The sequence below is a fragment of the Saprolegnia parasitica genome (genome assembly GCF_000151545.1).
Source record: "Saprolegnia parasitica CBS 223.65 unplaced genomic scaffold supercont2.77, whole genome shotgun sequence".
NCBI classification, from domain to species: Eukaryota; Oomycota; class Saprolegniomycetes; order Saprolegniales; family Saprolegniaceae; genus Saprolegnia; species Saprolegnia parasitica.
This window is the reverse complement of record NW_012156471.1, coordinates 128,481-145,778: the sequence shown is the minus strand read 5'-3', so window position 1 is coordinate 145,778 and position 17,298 is coordinate 128,481. Positions and strand designations below refer to the sequence as shown.

The 17,298-nt window shown below is 57.3% G+C and overlaps 8 protein-coding genes across 8 annotated transcripts in view; all 8 read right to left on the bottom strand.

Moving 5' to 3' along the window:
* On the bottom strand, positions 1 to 1,695 carry SPRG_12282 (hypothetical protein; the record flags this gene model as incomplete). Its single annotated transcript, XM_012351270.1, has 1 exon — positions 1 to 1,695. The coding sequence occupies one exon, from the start codon at positions 1,693 to 1,695 to the stop codon at positions 1 to 3; it is 1,695 nt and encodes a 564-aa protein (XP_012206660.1).
* A 509-nt stretch (positions 1,696 to 2,204) lies between these two features.
* SPRG_12281 (hypothetical protein) lies at positions 2,205 to 3,381 on the bottom strand (the record flags this gene model as incomplete). The annotated part of the gene is made up of 3 exons (XM_012351269.1): positions 2,205 to 2,845; positions 2,875 to 2,987; positions 3,053 to 3,381. The coding sequence occupies 3 exons, from the start codon at positions 3,379 to 3,381 to the stop codon at positions 2,205 to 2,207; spliced, it is 1,083 nt and encodes a 360-aa protein (XP_012206659.1).
* A 3,194-nt stretch (positions 3,382 to 6,575) lies between these two features.
* SPRG_12280 (hypothetical protein) lies at positions 6,576 to 7,412 on the bottom strand (the record flags this gene model as incomplete). The annotated part of the gene is made up of 1 exon (XM_012351268.1): positions 6,576 to 7,412. One exon carries the CDS (start codon positions 7,410 to 7,412, stop codon positions 6,576 to 6,578), a length of 837 nt encoding a protein of 278 aa, XP_012206658.1.
* A 952-nt stretch (positions 7,413 to 8,364) lies between these two features.
* On the bottom strand, positions 8,365 to 8,912 carry SPRG_12279 (hypothetical protein; the record flags this gene model as incomplete). The annotated part of the gene is made up of 2 exons (XM_012351267.1): positions 8,365 to 8,823; positions 8,880 to 8,912. The coding sequence occupies 2 exons, from the start codon at positions 8,910 to 8,912 to the stop codon at positions 8,365 to 8,367; spliced, it is 492 nt and encodes a 163-aa protein (XP_012206657.1).
* Positions 8,913 to 9,817: 905 nt separating this feature from the next.
* On the bottom strand, positions 9,818 to 11,644 carry SPRG_12278 (hypothetical protein; the record flags this gene model as incomplete). The annotated part of the gene is made up of 1 exon (XM_012351266.1): positions 9,818 to 11,644. One exon carries the CDS (start codon positions 11,642 to 11,644, stop codon positions 9,818 to 9,820), a length of 1,827 nt encoding a protein of 608 aa, XP_012206656.1.
* A 565-nt stretch (positions 11,645 to 12,209) lies between these two features.
* Positions 12,210 to 12,681, bottom strand: SPRG_12277 (hypothetical protein; the record flags this gene model as incomplete). The annotated part of the gene is made up of 1 exon (XM_012351265.1): positions 12,210 to 12,681. Exon 1 carries the CDS (start codon positions 12,675 to 12,677, stop codon positions 12,210 to 12,212), a length of 468 nt encoding a protein of 155 aa, XP_012206655.1. The 5' UTR covers positions 12,678 to 12,681.
* Positions 12,682 to 13,868: 1,187 nt separating this feature from the next.
* SPRG_12276 (hypothetical protein) lies at positions 13,869 to 15,683 on the bottom strand (the record flags this gene model as incomplete). The annotated part of the gene is made up of 2 exons (XM_012351264.1): positions 13,869 to 15,385; positions 15,505 to 15,683. The coding sequence occupies 2 exons, from the start codon at positions 15,681 to 15,683 to the stop codon at positions 13,873 to 13,875; spliced, it is 1,692 nt and encodes a 563-aa protein (XP_012206654.1). The 3' UTR covers positions 13,869 to 13,872.
* Positions 15,684 to 16,116: 433 nt separating this feature from the next.
* SPRG_21127 (hypothetical protein) overlaps positions 16,117 to 17,298 on the bottom strand; it is a gene marked incomplete at both ends in the record, with an annotated part of 1,424 nt that continues 242 nt past the window's right edge. The window contains 3 exons of the mRNA XM_012351283.1: positions 16,117 to 16,341; positions 16,392 to 17,017; positions 17,068 to 17,288. Of these exons, the coding sequence (XP_012206673.1) occupies positions 16,117 to 16,341; positions 16,392 to 17,017; positions 17,068 to 17,288 (1,072 nt within the window). The remainder of the gene's footprint in view (positions 16,342 to 16,391; positions 17,018 to 17,067; positions 17,289 to 17,298) is intronic.

The following is a 17,298-nucleotide window of genomic DNA, read 5'->3' as shown; positions in this document are numbered from 1 at the left end:
CTATCGTGTCGCGGGATGGGCCGGCGCCTTGTGGCCTCCTTGATGCACGCCGACGTTGACGTAGCTGACGCGATTGGTCGAGCCCTGTTTCGACGCGGACCGTAGCATCGACGCCATCTTGTGCCAGAAATGTCGCTTGCGCTTGGCCTCGCGCGCCGCTTTCCGTTTAAGATTGTTGAATTTGATGATTGTAAATCGAAAGATCGAGGCATATTCGTCCTTGGAGATCGTTTGTCGGTCCTTGCACGCATAGTAGTAGTACCCCGTCAGCACGAGGCAGTAGCCGAGCGCAGCAAACCCGGCCGTGCCATGATCGTTTTGAAACCCACCAATGATTGAAAGCGCCAATAGACCATAGACAACCATAGCAAAGATCGCGCCGGTCAAGCCAAAAGGTGCTTTGAACCCGTTGCTCTCGGCCTTGTACGTGGTCCGGAGCAAGATGAAGCCGACCAGCTGTGCAACATAGCACATGGAGCCGACGAGAAGAAACATATTTTGAAGCGCCCTGCAAAATTCGCGGCTAAAGTAGCTCAGAAGGCACAAAATGTAGCCAAAGCCGCACGAGAGAACCATCGCTCGAGTTAGTCCGCGATGTCCTAGATTCTTGAGCCCGAGCCACGGTGGCAGTAGCGTCGAGTCGGCCAGCGCTTGAATCAGTCGACCACACGGAAGGACAAAGCCCGCGGCCATGCCCATGTGCGCGGGGAAGAGCAGCCACGCACCCACCGACGCGGAGATACCGTACGCCATTGCAAGGCCGTTGTTGAGCGGGTACAAGGCCGTTGTCGCCGCGGCAATCCCTGGTGGCAGCGATGGGACGAGGCACACCATCCCGACGTTGGAGAAAAAGAGAAGCGCGACCGCGCCGAGGATGCCGCGCGGAATCGTCGTCTTGGGCGTGGTCGTCATATCGGTCACGAGCGAGAGACACTCGATACCTGCGAACGCCCACGTCGTGTACGGCAGCCATGCGAAATACGCACTTGAAATATCCCCCGAGGCCCAGACATGTGTGGCATTATCGACCGGGTCTAACAAATACCCAAATTGACCGAGGTTGGCGAATTTCAAGGTCCCAAAAATGTAAAGCACGGCCGGGGCGTAGCAGAGCAGCGCCAAGGCGATCGAGGCGTTCCACATGATGCGTCCCGGAAGCGAGTAAAACGCAACAAAGGACGCATAGCAAACGAGCCAAATCAACGGCTCCCAGCGCTTGTCCCAGCCGAGCTCGCCCGTGACGAGCTCGCCGATGAAAAGGACTGAGACCGCAGTCGACGCGGTATATTCCAGCAGCTCGAGAAAGCCGACCATGTAGCCGCAATAGTACCCCAAGGTCACCCGCGACAAGCCATACGTGCCACCCGAGAAGGCGATTTTGCCGCAGATTTCGGCCGCGCACGACATGTAGATGACGTATGTGGCGCTCATGACGAGCTGCGACGCGACGTAGGGCACGAACCCGGTCGCCAAGGCGGCGTTCCACCCATAGTACTGCCCGGCCATGACGCAAACGAGGCCGTGGCAGCAGACATGCAGCGCGGTCGCGCAGTCGCGCGGGGCCACCTCGGCAACCGCCACGTCGCTGACCTTGCACGTGATGGTGGTGGGGGTCTCGGGGTGGGCTGCTTCGGTCGTCGGTTGCGGGTGGACCTTGATGACTTGGCCCGTCGCGCCTTTGGTCGAAGCGACCATGGCTGGCTGGTTTCAGAATGACGCTATGAGACAAAGATAGAGAAACGTGGCGCGAAACCTATCCGGATACGGAACCGGTACGACATACCAACACCTCCATCTGATTGGCGGACGTCGTTTTGGCGCTTGGCCATTGGCCGAAACGCTGGATATATAGCGATGCGTTGCTGCACGTGTCCAGTTGATTTGTGAAGAGGAAAAACCGGTTAGCCAAGCCGTACCCTAGTGGCTACCTCCGGGGCAAAACCCACCTCAACTAAAGCCTCAAGCCAGAGACGGGAATTCTGCTAGAGGTGGCCACCAACCTTGTGTGTGGAGCACCCCGAGAACGTCCCGTTCTGACTCGGTGGAACGCTACCCATGGGCGGCAGACGAGAGGCGCCTCAATCGATCCCATTGTTTTCTTGAAGGACTATGTATTAATACCTCGTGAACATTGGTATACGATGGTGGCATTTCGTCCAATACATTCACACGCAATTACTTGGACTTAAAACTATAAAATGCGATCAATAAGCCGACACAAGCTTCTTCATGAGCGCCTCTTGGTCGACGAGCGGTCGCGGAATCGGCTTGTCGTTGCCACCGAGGTAGTTGCACCACACGAGCGAGTCGTCGGCCTCGATCGTTGGGTTGTAAAACGTCGAGTAGCCGCAAGCAATCTCGTTGACGCCCGGGTCCATCGAGTTGGAGAAATGACCGGTCGTCATCCAGTTGCCGTCCTTGCTCTTGTTCGAGTTGTAGTCCCAGAGCTTCTCTTCGCCCGAGTACCAGCTCCAAGCAGGACCGGCGCTGGTCATGCAGTCGCTCTTGCAGACGATGAAGCTGGCGAGGTTCTGGTTGCCGGGCGGGCCGCCGTGGCCACCGCCGTTCTGCTGCGGGTTGGAGTCGGCCCAGGCCTGCATCTTGACGCCGAGCTCGTCGTTCCAGGTGACGGGGCCGAGGCCGTGGGCAGCGCGAATGACCGACGTCTGGTAGATGATCTGCGTCTTGAGGTCGCCGGTGACGGGACGAGGTCCGAGCGTCGGCTTGTTGGAGGGCGACGGCGACGGACTGGGGTCTTCGGTCGGGTAGACGGGATCTTCGGACGGGTAGTCACTGGGCGCGTCCGAAGGTTTGTCGGAGGGCTCGTCGGTCGGGTAGGCGGAGCCTGAGCCAGAGTCGGAGGGGCTCTTTCACTGGGGTTCGACAGAAGGCTCGTCACTGGGCTCGTCGAAGGCTCGTCACTGGGCTTGTCGGAAGGCTCGTCACTGGGGCTCATCGGACGGCTCATCGGAAGGCTCATCGGACGGCTCGTCCGAAGGGCTCGTCGTCGCAAGGCTCGTCAGAGGGCCCGTCGTCATTTGGATCGACGGACCCCGACCCCGAATCGTCGCCATCATCGCCATCGTCGTCGTGATCATCTCCGTCGTCGTCGTGATCATCTCCGTCGTCGTCGTGATCATCGTCGTCGTCGTCGTCGCCGTCGTCGTCGCAGTCTTCCGTGAGCTTCATGCGGGGCGGCGTCGTCTCGCACGTCGGGCGGCACGTGGTCTTGCCGCTCGTAGTGTCGTCAGGGCCGACGCAGCAGACCCAGTTCTTGGTGGCGCATGCGTCGTGCTGGCGGTGGCACACATGCCACGCGGGCTGGGACGCCGCGTGGGCGCCGGCCGCGAGCAAGGCAGTGATGCACACGAGGCGCTGCATCTGTGGCAGCGTCGAAAAAAGAAAATGACACTGCGCTCACGACCAGCTCGACGCGCTTGTCAAAAGATCGCCATGCGGTGACCAATCTAACACCACATGGGATCCGACGGGCTGTCGACGAGCGGTCGAAGCTTCTTGAGGTCCACACGGTCCCTTGCCTTGCATGCATTTCGCAAGTGAAACGGTGTGAGCAACGATGAGCGAGTACATTTCTATACTATTACTTGAGAGGCCGAGCTCTCTCTCTATACACATGATCTCGACGTCTCATGCATTCCTTCTGTCGCCGCTCGACTCAGTCCAGCACGTCACAGGGTTGCACATGCTTCCAAGCGCTTTCCGAGCCGATGTGTGCGCCGACTACGAGCACGAGCCTTGCACCTAGATGAGGAAGGAGGGCTTCGCCATCAAGGCATTGCAGGACGCCCTGGCGTGCGTCGTTGCGGCACTCGAGCTCCTCCTTGCACGGTCCCAATACCATGTATCAATCAATCAAACGTGTTTGCGTTGAAATGAAGTTGGCAGAAACTAACTTAAAGAGTTCGCATACGTAGTGCTACGCCTGAATGCGTGGGAGTTGGCACCGGCACTAGGTCGTTGGGAGCGAGCTGCGCACGGAGAGATCCATCCCGTGGTGGACCCCACTCACCGAGGGTTAGCTCGCGCGAGGTCGTACGCAGGCTCCTGTACTCGGACCACCCGACAGAGGAGTGCAAGAATACCATGTCTATATACACGAATCCTGGACGACGATCGCACGCAAGGAGAAGCTGTGGGATGCACAGCAGAAGCTTCGAGCAAGCAGTATGAGACTCGGCTGGCGTTCCAGTGCATTACCGCCGCTTCACAACCACGTGCACGATCGTCGACCAGAAAACACATGTCTGCTCCTCGAAGCGTTCTACCCTAGCCCTTTCGCGCAACCGACACGATGCCGGGTCAGGGACGACCGCTGTGCCACCAAGCAAACGAGCTTCCGTACGCAGACCCCAGCCGCGAGAGATATATGCTAGCCGCTCTCACGGCGACGTTGTTGTTGAAGTGGGTCTTCTATTACTATAGATATAAACAATGCTAAATAAGAATGTCGGACTTTCTTCGTTGTGTGTACTCGGTTGAGGGACTTGATTTAGGCAGGCGGAGGCACGAGCGCGATCCGCGGGACGAGGTGACGTCGCGGCCACTCGTGTTGGGCCAGGAGCCGGAGAAGCCGACGAAGAGCAGTCTCACGGCGACATCATTCGGGCGGCAACACGGTTCGGGTTGTGTGTGTTTGATTGAATGTGAATGTGGATTGTACGCATGGTTTACAAAGTATAAGGGTGCGTTCGGTTCACCCAAAGTGCGCACATTTCCCACACTTCGAGGCCATCCACGCACTAACTTCGAAAAAAATGTGTTGCGTGGCGCATTCGGTTCAAATCCGCACAACTTGGCGCACTTTCCGGAAAAAGAGCACACTTCCAAAGCAGGGATGGCAGATTTGCTGTTTTTGCTGGTATTTGTCGAAAACCCGAGGGACCCAAAAATGACAGGGGTATTTCAGCAAAAACACCACTTTTTGCTGAAGTACTATACCGTTGTGTTGGATGGCTCTAGTTCGCCCTTGTGCCTGGAGACCGCTTCCTGACTTCCGACCGTGAACGCGCCACCTTGAGATGGCCAATCCAGTGCTGCGGCACGTAAAAAAAAGAGTTCAGACTCTTACAATGGACAAGATATTTTTAAACGAAAAACATGGAAACATGGAGCAAAATCAAATACAAAGGGCAGGCTTATTCGATTTTGCTGTTTTTATCCATTTTTTCCGGCGCCCTGGGGCGCTAAGGGCATCTCTTTTAAAATGCACTCTCGCTTTGTAAGTAATATTATGAAACGTAGCTAATAAACCTTTGAAGCAAAGTGGATTGTTTCTTACACAAACCAAGTTGTTTACGCAGACTCCAGTAAATAAAATAAAAACTGTGCCTTGTAATTTTATTAGCTCGGTGCGCTCCGAAGGCCTGCGGTGCCCTTGACCGACAGTGCGATGGACCACTGCCTTGTGCAGTTCACGTGGGCCAAAGCTTAAAAAAGCTGTGGGCCAAGAGCATGTGCCAAGAGCGTACTAGTAGTACCCCGACGGCCGTGACATCGTTGAGACCAAGTGCACTGTCTGCAATAAGGTCTTCATCAAGCGCACGACCAAGCGGCTGCCCGAACCTGGTGACTCTCGCAAGTGTGCTCGCAGGCTGGCATTGAGCTTGGCTTTTCGCGTCTCGCGCGATTCAAGTCCAAGACGACCAACCGTCTGAACTCGGCCAGTACGCAAGCTCGGTTCATCATAGCGAACACTACGCCCAAGATCTTGGGCCCAGCGACTGGGACGACATGTACCACGACCAATTTCGCGCTCAATACATCGACAAGAAGTTTGCTTTCAACGAAGAGCGCCTTTTCCGTAGTTTCTTGAGCTAATACATATCCGACTTTTGGGTTTCCATTTTTTCACCTCGCATTTTGGGCGTTTTCCACTTTTCAGTCGAAGCGCCTGCCAACCCTGCTTCAAAGTTCGTCTCGGCCGGGATCCCGAGACAAACCTTGGGCGCACTTTCCACTGCTTTGGGAAAAATCCTTTCCTCGATCCGAAAATCCTGATTTGGGTCCTATTTTCACCCTGTCCTTTTTTGCTTGCTTGGTGCAACATGAACCAACGCAAGGACGCTGCGCGCCACACCGCTCCCCATAGACGCGCTTGACGCCTAAGGACTATAGGTGCGCTAGGAGCGCTCCACCATGCTGCAACTACATGCGCAGAGCGCGCTCTTGTAGCTTCCAGATCGACGCAGTAGAGCCCACGGAACCCAAGCACAGGCCGCCGCGTCGCGCCATCCGGGCGCCGCCGTCAGTCTGCGCACGAGTATGAGCATCGCATGTATGGTACGCCGCGTCAATGGTCATCGCATGAGCTCTCCTGGAGTAGCCATAGTCATCGCAGCGATGATCCACGGTTGCCGCTCGGTGGCCGGCCGTCCGCCGCCGCGGGCCATTCATGTGTTGTCCTAAAAGTCCGAAAGTCGGCGTCCATCGATGAACCGAACGCGATTTGCAATCCACGCAACAAAAAGCGCGCTCCGGAAAACGTGAAGTTGTGTGGATTTGCGATACGCACTTTGAAAGCAGGTGGTGAACCGAACGCACCTTAACTTTACAGTTTACGACCGGGCGACGTTGCAGACGCCGGTACAGGTTGCGCCCGTGATGATGCCGCCCTGTGTCGAGCCGGTGAGAACGGCGTAGGCCTCCGGGACAAGCTCGACATAGGCGTCGGTCGTCAAGCCGACGCCTGATGCCTGGAACGAAATCACGCACGAGACGCTCTTGCCCTGCCACGTCACGGTCATGGACTGGTCGCACGACGGCGTGTAGATATTGGCACCCGGCGGCTTGGGCGAGCCACAGAAAAGTGTGCCGGTGGGAAAGCGCGACTGGATGCCAGGGCAGTCGACGCCGACGTGGTCGGGCACGGCTAAGTTGACCAGAATCGGCGACCCGTTGCCCGGCTGGCTCGACGGCGACGGCGTTGGCTTGGGGGCGTCCGTAGGGGCGTCGGTTGGATCATCCGAAGGCTCATCGCTCGGATCATCGCTCGGCTCATCGCTCGGCTCGTCACTCGGCTCGTCGCTCGGCTCATCGCTCGGCTCGTCACTCGGCTCATCGCTCGGCTCGTCACTCGGCTCATCGCTCGGCTCATCGCTCGGCTCGTCACTCGGCTCATCGGACGGATCGGAGCCTGAACCGGAGTCCCATCCGGAGCTCGAGTCGGATGAGTCCCAGTAGTCCGACTTGCGCATCTCGGGCGAGTCCCAGATGCAGTCGCTGCCGCCGGGGCGGCACGTCGTCTTGCCGGACTTGACATCCTTGGGTCCAACGCAGCAGATCCAGCTGTCTTTGGCGCAGTAGTCGTGCTGCATGCTGCACGGCTCGTAGTCTTGCTTGACGTCAGCAACCGCAACCGCGAGAAGCGCGCTCAAGAGGTAGATAGCCTTCATAGATCGAATTGGAAAATGAGATACACAAGTGCAAGCCAGAGTGCAAGCGCGGTGCCGGATTTCCAAATCGAACGCGACCGGCTGCATTGCCCGGCACCAGCTGTCGCATACAAACCCCAAGATAGCCCCAGGACATCCCACTAGCGTGTAATGGTCGGCGCCGCCGCACGCGCAATGATACCGTGGTCACTCACATTGCATTTGATCTCGCTTTGCTGCGGTGCCGTTGATTTGGCGAGCTTCCAGAGAGGAAGGACAGGAAGCGAGTGAATTGCAACGGTAGAGCACTGTCATATCATTGGACTCGACTGTGGCGACATCAAAGTGCTACCTTACTCTAACGAGCCACACGTCTTTGCCACCGCGGCTTTCTTAAACACTAGTGAGTTATATCGCTCCTACACCATTGCTCATTCACGTTTCGCTGTAAACAACTCACGTCTCAGTCGCTTTGGCTGCCTCTCGAGGAGCTATGCCCGCTGTCTCTGAGACTCTGTGACGCTACCCGGCGCCGACGACATAGCCACGAGTAGAACACTTGTGTTTGGGACGACGACGATGCGCGCCCCGACCTGCAGCCACGTTCCATCTTGACATTGGAACAAACACGATGTAAAAACATGCAAACGGACGCAAGGGGCTGCGAAGAAATGTCGAGCGATTCCGTTTTAAAGACGGTCGAACGGCCCGAAGTGCGCTTTTGTTGGATGGGTTTTAGCTGCACTTGTGGACAGAACTCTCCCCTTCATGGTTGATCTAAGCAACCCAAGACGACGTTCCTTGCCTCGGGCAGTAAAGAATGAGGTTGCAGTTGCTTCTCAACGAAAGAGACGGGAGATATAGAAACCGTCGCGTGCTATCTCGGTTGCAATTGCTTTTTGACGTTTAATTGTGGACAAGAAGATTTTATTAATGTACAAATCGACGACAGAATGGGCGCGATAGAGTGTGCTTACGAGCGGGCGACGTTGCAGACACCGGTGCAGGTACCGCCGTGGAGCTGGCCGCCGTACGTCTCGCCGGTCAAGACCTTGTACGCCTCGGGGACAATCTCGACATACGCGCCCGTGGTCAGGCCGACACCGGTGGCCTGGAACGAAATCACGCACGTGACGCTCTTGCCCTTGTACGTGATCGTCATCGACTGGTCGCACGACGGCTCGTAGATGTTGGCCCCCGGCGGCTTGGGCGAGCCACAGAAGAGCGTGCCAGCGGGGTGGCGCGACTTGATACCGGGGCAGTCGACGCCGACGTGGTCGGGCACGGCCAAGTTGATCAGAATCGGCGAGCCGTTGCCCGGTTGGGGGCCGCCGTGGGGGCCGACGTTGGGGCCTTCGTCGGGGCGACCGTGGGGCCGGCCGTCGGCGCCGGAGTGTACGTCGTCGGGGCAGGCGTCATCGTTGGCGAGAGGCTCGACGGCGCCGGGGGGTCGGTCTTGTTGTCGCACGACTTGGCGGCGTAAGCAACCGCAGCCGCAAGGATGATGGAGAGGAGCTTCATGTTAGTTGTTGGTTGGTGCAAAATGCAAAGTGAGTTTGTGAGGTGCAAAGATCTTCAGTAAGAGTGGCCGTGACATGGCCAACACGTGCATTCTTGCAATCGACCTGTAGACCAGAGCGGAACTTCGAAACAGTTTACATAAAATAGTGTGAATATGGACATCAACCTACCTACTACTTGTACCTCGTTGATATGGGCAGACAGTGCTCGTCACGAGCACCAATACACAACAGAGCGTCTGGTACAGTTATGGCTGCTCGGCTTGGGGATCGTACGAGGCAGGTTGGACAGAAAATGTATGGCTATGATCTAACACTATTCAAGTTGGGAGACGGTCCACGCATCTGGCTTTATCTGGTGGATGGTTGAAAGTAGATATTACACGAGCAACAGGCGGCTACAAAGAGTCATGCCGAACAACACAACTTGGTTCGCACCATCATGGTACGACTGTTGCACGACAGCCCTGACTCTGTGTGCACGCCCCGGCTACCTCCCTGGATGACGACGAGCTGCGCAAGTCGCAGCCGCCGAGTCGTAGGTATGTAATTCTGCCCAGTCTGGACATGATGAACGATAGACTAGGAAAGTGGCCTCGTCTAAGCCCATGTGCCGATTGCTGGGATTCTGCCTCATTACAGACATGTCTGCAGGTCGTGACATTGAAATTCGAACGTGTTACGACGCGCGCGTGCAAGCATGGAGGGGTAGGGCTAGTAACGTGTCACGCTGGGACGCAAACACAAAGAAGCTCGCACTGCACCAACACTACTCTGCTACAAAAACACTTGATGGGCAGAACATTCACATGTAGTAGCGAGCGATGTTGGCACAGTCGCAGCAGCGCTGTGATCTGTTGCTCGATACAAGTAGACATCTATTACATGTACTACAGTATTGTAGTACTACTGCGACCCGCTGTTCGCGCAGTCGTTGCCATCCCACTGGCACGCGGCGTTCCAGCAATTGCGCTGACAGACCTTGTCGCCGACTTCAACGTTGGAGCAGAGTGGGGAACAGACAGCATAGCACCCAGCTGCGAGGGTCGCATTGCAGTAGTCGCTGCCGTCGAGTACAATCAATCGCGATGCGATTGCGTCCGTGGTGGGCACGGCAGCGATCGGATTGTTGCTGAGATCAAGAAAGAGCGCGGGCTTGGCGTCGATGAGGTGGGTTGGCCACTGCGTGAGGCTGTTTTGAGCGGCTTCGAGCCGCGTCAAGTGCGGCAGCGATGCGAGTGCAGCCTCGGGTAGAGTCGTGAGGCGGTTGGTCGACACAACGAGCCTCTCGAGCGACGAGAAATTGGCGAGAAAGTGCGGCATTTCATCAAATGCATTGTCGTTCAGGATCAACCACGCCACGGTCGCCCACGATGTGCGGACCGTCGTGGGAAGTCGCGAGATGTTGAGGCACCCCGTGATTGAGAGCGTTTGCAAATTGGGTGGCAGCTCCAAAAGGGCTTCTGGAATGCCACGTAGTGGAATATAGCGCAAATTGAGCGATATCAACGACGGTGGCCACGACGCATTGCGTTTTGACCATGACGTGGCATGCCCAGATTCAATCGTGAGGCCATAGAGGTTGGAAAAGGGCGCCAACAATTGCAGGTCAGGTAGTGTCGGGCAGTTGGTTAGATGCAAGAAGAAGAGGCGGTCGCCCAAGCGTTCACTTGAGAGTGTCGTCGCATCGATCGACACATTGTCGTGGCCGTTGAAATGGTACAAGATGCACTGACAGGTCGACCTTAGCCACGGCGCGACCGCGAGTTCGCAGTTGGCGGGACAGGCGGGCCGCGGCGATAACACCATGGCCAGCACCATACTGCCAATGACAAGATGGACCATCAAAAAGACATGGGTACAACGCGACCGAGGCTTTCGGAACGAAAGTGTGTCCTTGACGGACGCCAGCGTGCGCAGGTGCGCCGAGAGGAGTCGGCTCGGCACAGCGGGCGCGGCGACAGCAAAAATGCTTTGCACGAGCTGGCGCGAGCTGAGGTAGCTCATCCCAAAGAGCACGAGCTTCCCAATGAGATCGAGGAGCGTGCCAGGGACCAAGCAGCGCGTCAAGAGAACGTACTCGGTCGTCCACGCCACGCCATACCCGAGGCGCTTGTCCTGAAACGTCACATGGACCACGGGTACGAGAAAAAAGGCCAAGTTGACGCCGGTGGCCAAGAGAAAACCAAAAAATGACCAGAAGAAGCGCGCCATGTGATGCCGTACAAACGGGTGCGACGAATAGGAGAGCCACGGCGGAAGGAGGCACGAAGCGACGAGGGTGAGCGAGTAGGCTGTCGTGACGGCGCTTGAGACTGCACTCGCGCTGAGCTTGTACGCCTGGACGAGTTGCACTGCCGAGACAACGCACTGAATCGATTGCGAGAGCCATGTTGGCGCCTTGCGAAGAAGCGAGGTGCCACTCGCGGCGTGGAGCCGTCGACAGCGCGCCGGTAAAAGCATCTCGATCGCAGCCGCCAAGTGCAAGAGTGCGAACGCCGCATACAGCGGCCCCGACGCCGTCTGCATGGCGTACACTTGAAACTTGATCGCTGTCGAGGGTGTCCCCGTGATCATGAGCAGGCTCGCGAGCGCGAGGTAGACTCCCGACGCAATGAACTTGAGAAAACTGATGATAAGGAACGGACGGCGCAGGGTGTACTCGATCGACGGCGGCGCCGGTCCTGTTGCTACAGCCGCCGGCGCAACGAGGACGCGGCTATTGCGTTGCATCATCCAGGCGAGTATGACGTATTGCGAAAGGACACCGCTGTGGACACTCTCAGTCAAAACGTGCAGCGCTAAAACAGGTTTCGGAGGTATATTTAGCGTGCTCTCGGCGAGTGGATGGATGACGAAATATGCAGCGAACTCGCAACGACCACGTGCTGACGCCATCTCTTCCGCATTCCAGAGTAGCGATATCCAAAGCCTTTGTGTTCGTCGTTGCTGCATTTGATTTCAACGCCAACACATAGGAAATAATTATCAATTGCGGACGCCACCTCTGTCGCTGGCGTCGATCGAGGACCTCGATAGCCTGTGTACCTCTAGACCACGACGCTTGGAAGATAAAGTGTGTCGTCATGGGCCTCCCTCGCGGTCGCACGACGATTCAAGATGAGCAAGAACAAGCTCCCGCGCCGCCGCCGCCGCCCAGCAAGCGAGCGAGTCACGAAGTAGAAGGAGGTAGTTTGCCTCTACGTATGCAAGGGTTTTGGGCCTCAAAAGATAACGCAAAACACGTTTATACATAGGGATACGAGCAAGTACGCGGTAGACATGGACAATAGATTGATCACCACCACGCGTGCGGCGTTTTCAAAGGCGCGTTGGGGGGCATGGCCCGAGCGAGAAAAGCCTGCACGCAAGGCGACGCCGCGGCCCATTGGTCAGCGTCGACGTCGTGCTGGCGTCGGCGTACGTCGCAGCGCCAGAAGGACGCGACGTGCCACAGCACAAAGCTGCCGCTGCCGAAAACAACATACGCAAGGGGCATGTAGCTGGACACGGCGGACGCCAATATGCCAATGTAGACGAGCCACTCGGCGTGCCGCGTCATGGTGGTCGCAGCCTCGAGCGACGCGCGGCGGGCGGCCGTGTGCTGGTGCAAGCAGTACGCGTACATGGCCTCACCGCCTGTCTTGCCAGGAGGCACTTCGATGCTGGACGCGGTCACAGAGTACGGCAAGTAGCGACTCGGTAGGAGGAAGAGGGCGCTGAGAAGCGCGGCGAGGACGCCAAAGGCGACGGCGACGGCGAGCATATCCCCGTCCTGCGCTGCATCCTGGCGCTCTTGGGCGCGTATCTTTGTGCGATCTTGCCGCTGATTGGCTTCGTTTTCATCACGACCGTCTCGGTGTATTTCAGATTTGGATATTACGACGCGCTATTGAGACAGTACGAGAAATATGGATAGAAAAAGAGAATGTATAGAGATATACCACACGCATGATGCCTGCACAGTGGTTGGAGTACACTTCGTGTCCGCGAGCTGCGCTAGGTTCTGTAGCCAGCGCAGTCTGCGGAGAGGCTGCAAGGACACCGATCAGAAAAGACAAGATTTGTCTGCGCTCGCAACCTTCGATCGTCCCAATGCGGCGGCCACGATGCACTGTTGTAGATACGGGAACGAAATTTGTCCATCCAACTTGGTGAAAGAGCGACGTTTTAGTAGCACTAACACGAGATGTACACGACCACAATTCCTTGGAAGACAAGGTACTAGTTGTACTGGACTCTAGAGCAGATTGACCTGGAGGCTGGTGGTGCAGGTAAAGGACGACGAAGAGTTTCAAAGGCAAGAAAACCCAACAGTATCGAGCACGTTCTCAAGCGGCAATGCACCCGAAGCTCTCTTCAACGACGCCCCTAGTGAGATAAACCTCGGATTTTGCGATTTGCGTCGCTGGACCGAAGATACACCACAATGTGGCTAGATGTGGTTATCTATGGCACATGCCATATGTAACCGTTTCGACGATTTCTCTCGCTATACACTTCACACGGCACCGGGGCATATCATTTCGTGCTCTCGAAAGTGTCTTTTATCGATGGACCAAGTTTGAGCGATTTCATTTTGAAACGTGATTTGGTCGATCGCAGCACTCGACAACGCTGGGGCGGCGGCACCGGCCCTCAATGACATCTGATTGGTAAAAACATTCAGAAAATAACCAATGAAATCCGCTTGATGGCATTTAAAGTATGTAAAAGTAATAGCTTTGGAATCGTATGTGGATATGATGCTCCGAAAAACATATAGCGTCCTATAAGCGGCATGATGTATGCATTATGTGGCATACGCCAGCAAGCATGCCTAAAACAGACGCCCCCCATACAATTGTATTAGCACCTCAAGTAGTTACACGTCCGTTCGTCCACTCGATGTCATAACTATCTTACATTATGGCGCACGACATTATTGTGCTCAAAGCGTCATCGATTCATAGAGGCGTGCTTTACTGCGAACCACCGCCCGCGCAGTCTCCGAGGTCCCATGCACAAACTTCGTCAAAACAGTTGCGTTGGCACACACGGTCGCCGAGTTCGGATCGGGAGCACATCGGCGAGCATCCGCCGTTGCAAGCACTCCCGAGCGATGAGCAGAGTGGCGTGCCATCCAGAACAACCGATCCCGAGGTGATGGCGCGCATCAGCGCCGTCGGTAGACTCGGGAGTGGAGCGATCGGGTTGTTGCTCAGATCCATGTCCAGCTCGGGTCTCGAAGCAAAGAGGTCGATAGGAAACGCCGTGAGGTTGTTTTGAGCGAGCTTGAGAAAGGTGAGCGATGGCATCGCTGCTAGCATCGCGTCGGGAACGACTTGGATCTGGTTGCCAGAGAGCACGAGTACCTCGAGGTCCGTGAGCCCATCGAGCCAGCTCGGCACGGCGGTCAACTGGTTGCTGTTGAGAATTAGCGAGCCCAAGTGGCGCCACGACGACACGAGCGACGCTGGCAGCGAGTCCAGGTGCGCACTTCCCGCAATGGTTAGCGTCTTGCACTGCGCCGGTAGCGTTGTCAACGCTTGCGGTATCGTCGAGAGGTTGGAGTAGCGCACGTTGACCGCCATGATCTGGTCGGGCCACCCGTTTGGACCGAGAGGCCAGTCGGTGAGATTCGAAAACTCAATCGTGAGGCCAAAGAGCGTTTTAAACGGCACCAAGAGTGAGAGATTGAACCCGTGCTCCAATCGACACCCGGTCAACTGCACATGGAAGAGGTCGGGGCCAAGCAATTCGGGCGATAACTGCACGGCAGCGTCCGGGTCCAAGCACTCGAGGTGGTAGTAGGTACAATGACACGCGCGGCTAAACCACGGCGCGGTCGCGAGGCGGCAGCCGCTCGGACAGGTGGGTCGTCGGCAGGCGTGCACGATCGCATATATAACAACGGTCGCGCCGAGGAGCACGTGGAAAGCAACATAAATGAAGAGGAGTCGGCGGCGCGGTCGGTCCACCGCTCGCTTCACCGCGGTGAGTGACGGGCCGAGCGGGCTAAAGCTCATCATTGTTGACGCCGCCACCGTGGTCGTCACGTCGGGTGCGACGGCGCGAAGGAGGCGCTGGACATTGACCCAGCTCGCAAGGCGCAGCGTCATTTTTTCGAGCAAATCCAGCGGCGAGTTGGGCACGAGGTACCGGATGAGGAGCGTGTACTCGGTGCCCCACGCGAGCGAGTTGATGGCCTTGAGGTCATAGACTTGCACATACCCGACGGGAACGACGATACACGCAAAGGCAATTCCCGTGGCGAGTAGAAAGCTCGAGAGACTTGTAAAGAAGAGGTAATAGTGCTTTCGGTCCGGGTGCGACGCTGCATACAAGAGCAAGAGAGGACTCGCGATCGCCGAGACCCCGACCAAAATGGCATTGATCGTAGCGAGGCGCGTGTTGACGGCGCGCTCGCTGAGGTGGTACGCCTGCAGCACCTGCGCGGCCGTCACGAAGGCTTGCAAAGCGAGCCGCGGCGCACTGAGCAAGCCAAACGACGGTAGCCACTCGAGATGACAGCGCCACGACGACATGGTCCGCCGTCGACAGCAGCGCGGCAGCAAAATATCCAGAATGCCCGCGAGATTGAGCAGCCATACAAAAAAAAGAGCGGCGCCGTCAGCGTCGGGCCGGCGAATACTTGGACGGCGAGCTGCTCGGTGGTGAGGGAAAAGCCCACGAGGTACCCGAGGATGAGGCAGTAGGCCGCCGAGAGCACGTACTTGAGGATCGCGATGACATAGGCACCGTAGCGTAGCCTCTCGCGCTTGCTGGACATGTGGACGAAGCGCCTGATAAGAGAAAACACGCAAGGCGCGTACTAGTAGTGGGTTTAGTAGAATGGGGGAGCAGGAATAGACAACGCGGTTATCGAGTGGCGTCTTTCCAACGGTTAACGTAACCGTCGGTGTTGCCGATTTCTCCGATCCAGAGTCCAGTCGACAGTGGGCTTCCGTCGCCGAGCTTCCTCTTCGTGGGCTTCGTCTCGCTTCGATTATACCTTTAGTAGCTGCAGCGTGCACTGTCTGCCGCCTTCCGGTGCGGCGCCTGCTGCCGTTATTGATCGATGCCATGGCGTGATACACTGTACATTACACTGGATGGAGCTGCAATGAGCAAAGAGGCCGGCCTTTCTGGCTGAGCGGTGCCAGCTCATGAACACCCGAGCAAACGTCATTCCATAGGCAAAACTAACTCGATTGGTTGACGCGTTAGATGGCGGCGACCGCAACGACAAGGGCCGCCATCGACAAGAGGACCGAGGTTGCGCTGGACGTGGCCTTGGGCGCGGCAGTCGTAATCGTCGGCGCCGTCGTCGTCGCGTTGGTCTTGGGCGCCTTGGTCAAGACGACCTTGTCGCACGCGAGCTTCTGGTCCTTGCACGTCTGCGCCTTGGGCGCCGGGCACTCAGCATCCGAGTACTTTTGCACGCAAATCTATCCACATATCAACATTTCAACTGGATACGTTGGAGGCACGGAGATACCATCCAGCATTCGGTGCCGCCGTTGGGCACGTCGGACGCCTTGACGCAGCCCAGGTCCTTGCACGTTTGCGTATCTTCCGGCATGCCGATCGCATTGCAGTGGAACATGCACATGTCGGAGGTCGTCGAGGCCGCGCTCGCATTGCCCGGTGCCCAGATACCCAGCGTGCAACTCGAGTCGGATGCGACAAGCTGGCGCGATGCACATGCGAGCGTCGGAAACTTGGCGTCGGCAAGCGGCGCCTTGAGATAGCGCGTGTTGCGGGCGTTGAAGTCGGCGAAGCGCAAGTGGTTGTTGCGCATGACCATCTCGTCCGAGAGGAGAAGCATGCGCCCGTGGAAGCCGCGGACAATGTCGGACGACGCGTCGCGGGGCATGCGCATGGCGTGGACGACGGCGGGGAATGCCAAGTCGTCGGTCGCGATCCACTGCGACCAGCCCTCGCCGGCCATGAAGACGAGCTCGTCCGACTTGAGGATCGGCTGCACCCACTTGTTCTGGATCTGGATGTAGAGACCCGTCGTCGGGTCCGGGTTGGCAATCACGTGGTGCTCCGCGTTGAAGAAGACGGGCGCCGACGTAAAGAGACCGCCGCCGAGGTCCGTGTGCGCTTCGAGCGAGAACTCTATGCCTCCGTGTGAGATACCATGCGTTCAAGGACGATGTTTCGTGTACCTTGCTCCTCGTCCGCTGCGTCGGCCGACGCCGGGTTGGTGTACGCGTGGAAGTGCTCGAGGTGCTTGCCCTGCTCGACAATGTCCTGGACAAGCGACGTCTGCGTGGTCGCATCGAGGAGCTTGGCAAACGAGAGCGTCGCCGTGTTCAAGACCGCGTTGAACGACCCGAGCGCGGCGACGTACTCGGGGCACGACGCGAGCAAGGTCGCCGGCACTGTGCTCACGTCCA